Source organism: Cucurbita pepo, chromosome LG10, assembly GCF_002806865.2.
Source record: "Cucurbita pepo subsp. pepo cultivar mu-cu-16 chromosome LG10, ASM280686v2, whole genome shotgun sequence".
NCBI classification, from domain to species: domain Eukaryota; kingdom Viridiplantae; phylum Streptophyta; class Magnoliopsida; order Cucurbitales; family Cucurbitaceae; genus Cucurbita; species Cucurbita pepo.
The window spans coordinates 5786556-5796849 of NC_036647.1; the positions used below are offsets into that span (position 1 = coordinate 5786556).

General features: G+C 38.6%; 2 protein-coding genes across 3 annotated transcripts; both read right to left on the reverse strand.

The window, feature by feature from the left end:
- Window positions 1-1350: 1350 nt before the first annotated feature.
- LOC111803188 (ubiquitin-conjugating enzyme E2 28-like) lies at window positions 1351-4448 on the reverse strand. The gene is made up of 5 exons (XM_023687479.1): window positions 4194-4448; window positions 3979-4051; window positions 3180-3307; window positions 2953-3057; window positions 1351-1758 (listed from the first exon to the last, which is right to left on the reverse strand). Exons 2-5 carry the CDS (start codon window positions 4046-4048, stop codon window positions 1615-1617), a joined length of 447 nt encoding a protein of 148 aa, XP_023543247.1. The 5' UTR covers window positions 4049-4051; window positions 4194-4448; the 3' UTR covers window positions 1351-1614.
- A 548-nt stretch (window positions 4449-4996) lies between these two features.
- On the reverse strand, window positions 4997-8937 carry LOC111803189 (probable inactive receptor kinase At5g58300). Of its 2 annotated transcripts, none has more exons than XM_023687481.1 (3): window positions 8593-8937; window positions 5958-7269; window positions 4997-5857 (listed from the first exon to the last, which is right to left on the reverse strand). In XM_023687481.1, exons 2-3 carry the CDS (start codon window positions 7198-7200, stop codon window positions 5208-5210), a joined length of 1893 nt encoding a protein of 630 aa, XP_023543249.1. In that variant the 5' UTR covers window positions 7201-7269; window positions 8593-8937; the 3' UTR covers window positions 4997-5207. The 2 variants fall into 2 exon arrangements, with proteins under 2 accessions (XP_023543249.1, XP_023543250.1); XM_023687482.1 differs by lacking the exon at window positions 8593-8937 and adding an exon at window positions 8485-8592.
- Window positions 8938-10294: the final 1357 nt, after the last annotated feature.

Sequence of the window (10294 nt, forward strand, 5' to 3'; positions counted from 1 at the left end):
GGGAGTGTTGAGTCCGGTAAAAATGGAAACTTTAAAATTTCATATAAAAAAACATGTCATGTCTTTGGTTGTCGTTTTCTTTAAAAATAAAACATTATTGTTGTCGTTTATGTTTTGTTATAGTATTGTGCATACCTAAAAATGATTCTTTTTAATGTTATTATTGCAATCAATAATGGACGGGTTTTTCTTTCCTGGCTGCTTTTTCGGCATTTTCAAGAGTTTCAGTTGAACGGACACACTCGATGAAGGAAGTCTTCCATCTCGTAAGAAGCCTATTTTGCTAGTTTGGATTGGAAAAGAGTAGACATTGATCCTCTCTTTTAACCCTCAAAAGAGTGATTGTCGGGAATAGCAAGATAAAGCCTCCTTTTCATATCTTGTGAAAACGAGACTCTGGTCTTTGACAATTCAAGCTAGAAATTAGAATAGAATTTCATAAAATAATGAATGGTTGAGATTGATATTGTCGGGCCAGTGCAGTTTGAGGAGAAGATAGGTGGCTTGACTCCTCGAGGAAAGGGCTAAAAAGGCTTGACATAGAGGGAAAGAGTAGGGGCTCAAAAACGTGATTCTAGTGAAAGCACTCGAAAAAGGAAAGGGGACTGATTTCTAAAAAATAAGACCAATAAGTTCGTATAATATTAAAAGTTTAGCGCATAATCCTTTAGATTTGTATCTATAAAAAGTCACGTCGAACTTGTATTAGGAGTTGGGCAATTAGAGATCAGAAGGTTTAGTAATCTAGCTATGTCAATTACTCGACCCTACATGACATAAACAAAATTACACGATTGATAATCTTAATTATAGTTCTTGATGACTTAGCAGTAAATAACGTTTAAGTTTAATCCAACTATTTATATACTCACTCGTACTATAATTATTATTATTATTATTATTTTTTTTTTTTTTTGCAGGTAGAGCTCGTGTACCAATTGAGGACGGCGACATGAAATAGTTGATAAGAATAGACCATAAAATTTTAGTAAATATATATTTTATAACATTTTTTTATAGGGATGGAACAAAAAAAATTATGTTATTGAACTATATCTTTCACTAATACTCGAACGGTTCTTTCAAACGAGAAGGAAACAACATCATCCTTGGGGGCACAAGGAAATATATGGCTAAACTCAAAATTCACGATAATTAAATATAATTAATTTAAAAAGAAATAAAACATAAAATTTTAAATTTTAGATCGAGATGAAATAACTAAACTCAAAATACAATAATAAATGTAATAATTAAAAACTTTAAAGACCAAATGAAGATCAAACTCAAGAACGAAGAACGACNAAAAAAAAAAAAAAAAAAAAAAAAAAAAAAAAAAATGGACAATAATTGTTGTAAGGGATAAATAACTGCTTGAATGAAATTCCAACGAAGAGGAATGTTGAATCCAGTTAATTTGACAAAGTGCTTGAATCTTTCATTCATAAATTCCAGTGGCAAAGAGAAGAAAACCACAAGACTTGTTTGTTTCTTTGGTTTTAAGTTACCTACACAGCCCAAATAACTGGAGAAACCACGAAATACAGAAGGATGGCAGGTCGAAGATACCGCCACCAGCGTCATCCATCACCGACACCAAGCTACGATACCGTCTCAACCCATTGCGTACTTCTGAGTCCAGCTCCGTGCGCTCGCTTCATACTTGGCTCGGTCGGTCTTGTACATGTGTGCAATCTCCGGTACAAGAGGGTCGTCTGGGTTTGGATCGGTCAGCAATGAGCATATGGAGAGCAGGACCTGTTTCATGAACACCATTATGTTTAGAATTTGGTTTGAAGTTGATATGAGTGCGGGTTCGTTGCTGAAATGGGGTTTTGTTGAATGATCAAATGGTTATAGTGAAGGTATAAAGCTCAACTATTTAACTTGTTCTTTATTAGAATTGTGGGTAGAACGAGGGCTTCGACACTTTGATAGCATTCCTTATAAGGGTGTGGAAATCTCTCCCTAGTAGACGCATTTTAAAACCTTGAGGAGAAGCTTAAAGAGGATAATATCTACTAGCGGTGGGCTGGGCTGTTACAAATGGTATCAGAGTCAGAAACCGGGCGGTGTGCCAACGAGAACGTTGGGCCCCCCAAGGGGATGGATTGTGAGATCTCACATTGGTTGAAGAGAGGAACGAAACATCTCTTAGAAGGGTGTGGAAGCCTCTCCCAAGTAGACTCAATTTAAAACCTTGAGAGGAAGCCCAGAAGACAATATCTACTAGCGGTAGGCTTGGGCTGTTACAAATGGTATCAAAACCAAACACTAGGCGGTGTGCCAGCGAGGACGCTGGCCCCCGAGGGGTTGGATTGTGAGATCTCACATCGGTCAAGAGAGGGGAACGAAACCTTCCTTATAAAGATGTGAAAGTCTCTCCCTCGCAGACGCGTTTTAAAACCTTGAGGGGGAGCGCAGAAAGAAAACTTAAAGAGCATAATATCTACTAACAATAGGCTTGAGCGGTTAACAACACAATACTTCCTTAACGCTTATTGGGGTAGAAACACAAGTTAACAACGGTTCTCGACTACCTCGAATTAGTAGGGTGTAGACCATAAGTACAATGCAATAGGTAGGACTCAGAGACCCAACATACCAACAAACAAAAAAAGACCTCCCAATTGCATGGAGAAACCATGGCTCAAAGAAATCTTCATATTGTTTATGTGATCAAACAACAGACACCCAATAAAACGAAAAGAACAAATTGAAATACGCTGTCCATCCGAGTCATACAACCGAGGTCGTAAATTTTAAGCCATACGAATAGGGAACTTCAGACGAGTAGGCATCGATGATACACATAACTTCACTAATGGCAGAAGCATATAGATCTCAAACACGACATTAAACAGCTATGTCTATGCAAACAACACAATCTCAATCCAGATTTAGAAACCAAACGAAAAGCCAAGGGTGATTTCAAGAAAACGCCAAACGAACCTTAGAAATCGTAAGCGCGGGGCTCCACTGTTCTTTAAGGATGTCGAGACAAATGCTTCCATTGCTATTGATATTTGGATGAAACACTTTGGTCCTAAAAGCAACCTGAACAACAAAACACAATCATTAAACCTCGCGATCCTATTTACTCGAAAACAAGACAAGAAACATATAATCATATTACACAGATCATTAAAAGCAACAAACAGAAGACAAACATCATTCACCTTTGGAGGCTTGAAAGGATAATCTGGAGGGAAATGAATATTGACTAGAAAAACACCTCCTGAATAAGGACTATCAGATGGTCCCATAATGGTTGCTTGCCAATGGAACATGTCTTCAGCTACAGGACCTATCCTCAAAAGCAAAGACAAACAAAAAAAGAACAAAAAAACAAAACATCCCAAGCTCAAAACTAGGAAAGAAAAAACACGTTCACATCAAGACAGGATCTAAACCAATTCATTCATTCCTTCATTGAAATCAACTTAAACATCCGATATCGTTTGGGGAGGAGAATGAAACACTCTTCATAAGGGTGTGGAAACCTCTCCCTAGCAAACGCTTTTTAAAAACCTTGAGGAGAAGTCCGAAAGGAAAAACCCAAAGAGGACAATATCTGCTAGCGGTGGGCTTGAGCCGTTACAAACGGTATCAGAGCCAAACACCGGATGATGTGCCAGTGAGGAGGTTGTTCCCCAAAGGGGGTGGATTTGGTGGGGTCTCACATCGATTAGAGAAAAGAACGAGTATCAGCGAGGACGCTGGGCCTGAAAGGTGGATTGTGAGATCCCACATCGCTCGGGAAGGAGAACGAAATACCTTTCATAAGGGTGTGGAAACCTCCAAACCTCTCACTAGCATACACGATCTAAAAACCTCGAGGGAAAGCATGAAAGGGAAAGTCTAAAGAGAACCATATCTGATATCACCAGATACATCAACACAACAAAAAGCAATAAAATCGGAAGAAAACAGTCAATATAGATCATCAAATAAAGAGATCAAGGCTTAGAACCATACCAGCGCTGCAAGATGTGGGCGGATCCTTCTGTAAATCCTTCAGTTCCTTCAAGATACGCTTCGAAGCCATGATCTACACATAAAATCGATTAGAAAACGAGATGATTCAAAGAATCCATCAAGCGAAGAACAGAGCAAACANAAAAAAAAAAAAAAAAAAAAAAAAAAAAAAAAAAAAAAAAACCAACAAAATCGGATGGAAATGAGAGAAATACCTTGAGAAAACAAAAGGGTTTGCGATCGACAAGGCGATGAAGATCGGGATCGGCGGGAAAGAGCTATGGAAAGGGAAATAAGCTCCGAATCAGATCGATGGCGGCCCCCAGAAACCGCTGCTGCTTGTTCGTCGGTCTCTTTACCCTCTGATTTTTTGTGGAATTTGACAAACTTTAGAGACCGAAGAACTTTGCCAATCGCTAAGCAATGAAAGAAGACTTTAAATATTTATAGCGATCCCAAATCCTCCATTTCTNTCTTTTTTTTTTTTTTTTTTTTTACTTCACTAGGAATTTTTGTTCTAAGAAATTTTTAGTCCATCAATTTTGATTCCTTTACGACGAATTCGTTATCGAGTTCCCTCGTAATGATTCATTAGTTCGTTTCAAACCCTAAAACACCAAACTTATTAAAAATGCAACCTTTATTTGAAAAAACGAATAGTTTATTTTTCGTATCCACTAATGTCCAGACCCAAAAAGTTTTTGATGTCTCTAAGCTAAGCTAATGTCACGTCTTTAAGCTCGACCCATCTGACCAAATTTTGGACTAAGCTTTTAGATTAGACGTATTTCAAAATCTTATTGCATAGCGTTCTAAATGGCAGAAAAAAGTTTCGAAAAACCTGTATATCATCTAAAGAGTCATAAAGTTAAATCCTCGTCCAAGACTTGTAATATAATATTCCGAAAAAATTATTTTTTGCAGCTTTATGTAATAAAGTCAACGCCCTTGTGTAAAAAAGTCAACCTGTTTATGTTGTGTTGGGAAGTTTTAAGTCAACCCTTGTAACATGATGATGTTCGACAGGAAACCTAGGATTCAAATTTGATAATTAATGATTAAAACTTTGAAATGGTTATTACAAGAGACAATACAGACAACCAATCATAGCCCAAAACAATAAGACCCTCCAAATATAAAAAAAATTGCATCACACACACAATAGCTTACTGTTAGATGAAGGTTTCGGGTTCTCGAGAACAATGGATGCGTTGTGAACGATTACAAGGTCAGTTCGGAGTATTCAAGTCATCGTCTCCGTCCCCGTCCCCGTCTCCGTCTTTGTTATCTTCTGATGATGGTCGAGTTCCCGAGTCAGATGGTCGGATTTCCTCGATCATCCTAACAACTTCCTCCATCGTTGGTCTCATATCTGGCACTCGTGACACACACGCCATTGCGATTTGGAGCATTTGAACCAGCTCTTCTTCAATGTTCTGATACTTCATTAGTTCTACATCAAATACCTCAGATGTCCATTCTTCTCTAACCACAGATTGGACCCATCTAGGAAGGTCCATGACATCGTCACGGCCAGGCGATTGGGATGGCGCTTTCCCAGTCAACATCTCGAGCAAAACGACTCCGAAACTGTAAATGTCTGACTTTTGAGTTGACTTTCGAGTCTCGATCACCTCTGGAGCACGATAACTTACGCTTCTAGAGGGAATGATTGGAGAGTTCATCAAAGGAGTCAAGCCAAAATCTGAAATACAACCATTCATGTCTTGTGTAAGAAGGATGTTAGAGGACTTTATGTTGCCATGGATCAATTTTCCCCCACTTGATGAATGGATATGTGCAAGGCCTTTGGCACACCCAAGTGAAACCTTCACTCGAGTTTCCCAGTCCGGTGGCCCTCTTCCACCGTCTCGGCTTCCTGCGTAACGAGACACGAGCTGAATTAGTTTCGGTTCATCTGGAAGAAGCAAAAGATCCATAAAAGCAAGAGATAGGATGAGAGATTCAATAGAGCATACCATGGAGTAATGAGGAAAAGCTTCCAGCAATGGCGTGATCGTAAACTAAAAGCTTCTCGTCTTTCGAATAGTAATAGGCACGGAGAGGCACGACGTTCGGATGCTGGCCGATTCTCCCAACAATCTCCATTTGTTGATCAAAATCCTTCTTCCCAGCTACCACTTCCTTCAACCTCTTTACTACCACTGTAATTCCATCCTCCAAGATCGCCTTGTAAGTAGTCCCGTAACTCCCTTTACCGAGTACTTCGGCGGAGGCCCTTAACAAGTCCTCGAGATCAAAGTTATACGAACAGCCTTCAAAGAACACGAGCCTATTTTTCTCGGGCTCTTGTACCCCGCTTCCGAAATCCTCCTTTGGTTGCTCACTCCTTTTGCCCTTTCCTTTCGCAGCAACGGTACTAACTTCGCCATCTTTTTTCTTTATACGACAGACGACAATCAATATCGTGACGAGGAAGAGCAATGCAGAACCACCCAAGGCAATGGCAACGATGGCTCCAATGTTTATTCTCTTTTCGTTCTTCGGCCGGGTCAAAGAAGTGGGAGATGGAGAAGGTAAGGGAGCACCAAGTGAGCAATTTTTCAGAGGTGAGCCACATAGCAGTGAGTTCCCTTCAAAGGAAGAAGGAGGAAATGATTGCAGTGAAGCGGGAATACGGCCGCTAAGATGGTTGTAGCTCACGTTCAATAGTTTAAGCTTTAGGTGACCGATATCAGGAACGGATCCGGTCAGGGAGTTGTTTTGAACATTGAGGCTAGTGAGCTGTGTGAGATTTTGTATCGATGTCGGAATGTTTCCCGTGAGAGAGTTGAACGACAGATCAAGGAAGGTAAGGCTAGGAGACAGGGAAGAAGATATTTGACCAGAAAAGTTATTGTGTTGAAGATATATAAACTTTAGGGAGGGAAGGGATAGCACATCCGATGGAACGTTCCCATTAAGATTGTTAGATCGAAGACTCAAGGTTCTAAGAGCGCCTAACTTTCCAAGTGTATTGGCGGGTATCGGACCATACAGTCCAACAGCAGGCAGCCTGAGAGCAAGCACATTAGAGAGGTTGGAAGTGCACATGATGCCAACCCAAGCCGTGCAGACCGGGGTAGAGGGATCCCAGTTGATTTTTCGACCGTGGGGAACGGTCGAAATAAACTCGAGAAGAGCTTGCTTGTCCGAGTTTAGATCAGCCTCAATGAAGGAAAGTAAGAGTAAAAATGGTGCAAAAAGGGAAGGTAGCCTCATGGAGGATTTCTAATGGAGGCCTATTGTGGTAGCAAGAAATCTGGGGGTAACCTCAACAAGTTCTATTCCCTGCAGAGTAATAACCATTATCAGGAACTATTGCTATCAATTTCAAACACGAAAACGATCGGAATCAGCGGAATCATCTCGATTCAAAGAAAAAGAAGCAACGTTCTATCACAAGCATGGTTATATATAACAAATATGTGATCAAAACAATAACAGTCCAAGCCCACGACTAGCAGATGTTATCCTCTTTGAGCTTTCTCTTTCAGGCTTCCCCTTGAGGTTTTTAAAACGTATTTGCTAGGGAGAGATTTCCACACACTTATAAAGAATGTTTCGTTCTCCTCCCCAACCGATGTGGGATCTTACAATCCACCCCCTTCGGGGCTCAATCTCCTCGCTGGCACATCGCTCAGTGTCTGGCTCTAATACCATTTGTAATGGCCCAAGCCCACCGTTAGCAGATATTGTCCTCCTTGGGCTTTCCTTTTCAGGCTTTCCCTCAAGGTTTTTAAAACATGTCTGCTAAGGAGAGGTTTCCACACCCTTATAAAGAAATGTCCTCTCCAACCGATGTGAGATCTTACACATCGTCCTAAAATCAAAACAACAATCCAGAAAGTTCAAACTAAATATGTGAAATGGGAACGAAGACAAGAAAACGAAAACAATAACTCTAAGACATAGCTAAATGGAGAAGAAGACGAAAGACTCTAGATTTCTACTTACCCAGAGTCACTACCCTCATCATCATTTATACTCATATGCAGAATTAGACACTTATAACTTCAACATAAAACATAAACTCCATCTTATGGACCTACGTGTTCGAAAACATGGAAATGATTACATTATGATGACGGGAGCAACTCTACTTACCCAAAGTCGCTACCCTTATCATCATCTATACTCACATAGAATTAGACACTTACAACTTCAACTCAAAACACTGCCATGAACTCGAAAACATGAAAATGATTCGTTATGATCACAGTAGCAACAGTAGCAACTCAAGATAAGTAGAAATCTAGGGTCGTTACATTACCCTTTTTCCGAAACAACATGAAATTCAGGCATGGAAAAACCAAAAAACCCAAACAATCCATTAATCTTTCACTCATTTTCAGTCACTACAGAAAGCATTACCTCAAACACTCCAAAACCCATTTCATAGATCTGAAAACCCAATTAGAAAACCACATAAACAAGCCAATCTACATTAGAAAACACAAAATCCAACAAGCAGACAAGGGGAAGAGAGATAGAGAGAAAGGAAACCTAGAAGATGATGAACAGCATTGAACAAGAGCATTGTAGAGCAGCCAAATTGAGTGGAAATAAGAACAAAGAAATAGATAAAGAGAGAGATAGCGAGAGAAGCCGGACCTTTAACGGCATTGCTTGAAGAAGAAGACGCGATCGTAAGAAAGTAAATTAAAGTCAGACACCTACTGAGTGAGCCATGGTGGTTGGGGTTTGGTTCCATTGTTAATACCTTTCCTTCTCTTTCTTCTTTAAATTCCCTCTTTTAATTTTTCTTTCTTTTCTTTTTCCCCTTCTTTTTGAGGTCTTCAGATTCTCTTCTACCCAACCGTTGCGCTCAAGCTTCACCCTGAAGCCACCACCGCTGCCGCCGCCGCCTGTTCTGTTTCGCCACCGCATTTCCCTCACCTCAGTCGCCGCCCTGAATCGGTTTTCTTTTCTTCGTATTGGAATCTCTCACCCAATTTTTTTAGCATACCCCAAAACTCCAAAAGGCAAAAGAAATTAATTTATTTTTTATTTTCTTTTGGGTTTTTTTTATTTTTTATTTTTAATTTTATATGAATTAATTCGGAGTGGGGAAGAGAATTTTTACGTATATTTTTAATGGGAGAACACAACGAAACATTCTTTATAACTATATAGAAACCTCTCTTTGGAAGAGGCGTTTTGTGAGGTTGGTGGCTATACGTAACGGGCCAAAGCAGTCAATTACTAAACAGTGTGAGGTACTGATCGGAGTAGGGCTAGACCCTCTCCATAGAAGACGGATTTTAAAACCGTGAGGTTGACAGCGATATGTAACGGGTCAAAGTGGACAATATCTACTGACAATGAGGTTGACAATGATATGTAAAGGGTCAAAGCGAACAATATCTACTAGCGATGAAGTTCAACTCAATATCAACTGTTTAATGGTATCAGAGTCTAACTTCGGTTGTGGTTTCGGCTGTTTAATGGTATCAAGCCTGACTTTGGCCGGTGTGCCAACGAGGACGCTAGTCCCAAAGGGGTGGATTGTAAGGTTTCACATTGTTTGAGAGAGGGGAACAAAACATTTCTTATAAGGGTGTGGAAACCTCTTTAAGGTTGACAACGATACGTAACAGGTCAAAATGGACAATATTTACTGTTTGTTAGCGGTGGGCTTGAACCGTTACAAACTAGTATAGTGTGTTTCATACACACTCACACAAAAAACACATAAATTACCAATTTGAACATAGCTTAGTGAATAAGACATTAATTATCATTTCAAATATACATAGTTTAATTTTCACTCTTGAACTAAAAAAAACCGACACCTATCTTGCTAGGTCGGTAAGAAAGAGAATGACAACAAACTAATAATAAAAAGAAAGGAAAAAGATTACATAACGTCTCATAATTCAAAATTATTTCCGAACATCTTTGACAGCCTTCCCTCTATTAGTAGGAATGACCACAAATTTTATTATTATTTTATTTTTATTTTACTCAAATTTAGTTTATAAACATTTTAATTTTTATTATTCTCATTATTTTCTTTATAAACGTTATTAAAATTCAAATATATATATATTTTTTACCCCATAGAAATCATTATCTTAAATATATATATATATAGATATATATATATATTAAAATAAAAAAATAAATATACAAATATCAACCTTTTTAATTCACATTTCAATTGGGTAGGAATTGAATATTAATAATAATAATAGAAAGGTGGTGGTTGAAAGCCATTTTCAAAATCTATGGCTTTGTAATATTTATTTGTTTTTTTTTATTAAAAAAATATATATATATATATATATATATATATATATATATATATATATAT

What these genes read in the sequence shown, in the direction of transcription:
- LOC111803189 (XM_023687481.1), bottom strand. Translation starts at nt 7,200, where the DNA reads ATGAGGCTACCTTCCCTTTTTGCACCATTTTTACTCTTACTTTCCTTC. An exon ending in CTTTTCCTCATTACTCCATG is followed by an intron (nt 5,858 to 5,957) that starts GTATGCTCTATT and finishes CTCGTTACGCAG; the next exon opens with GAAGCCGAGACGGTGGAAGA.
- LOC111803188 (XM_023687479.1), bottom strand. Translation starts at nt 4,048, where the DNA reads ATGGCTTCGAAGCGTATCTTGAAGGAACTGAAGGATTTACAGAAGGAT. An exon ending in ATCCTTTCAAGCCTCCAAAG is followed by an intron (nt 3,058 to 3,179) that starts GTGAATGATGTT and finishes TTTGTTGTTCAG; the next exon opens with GTTGCTTTTAGGACCAAAGT. An exon ending in CCGCGCTTACGATTTCTAAG is followed by an intron (nt 1,759 to 2,952) that starts GTTCGTTTGGCG and finishes TTCATGAAACAG; the next exon opens with GTCCTGCTCTCCATATGCTC.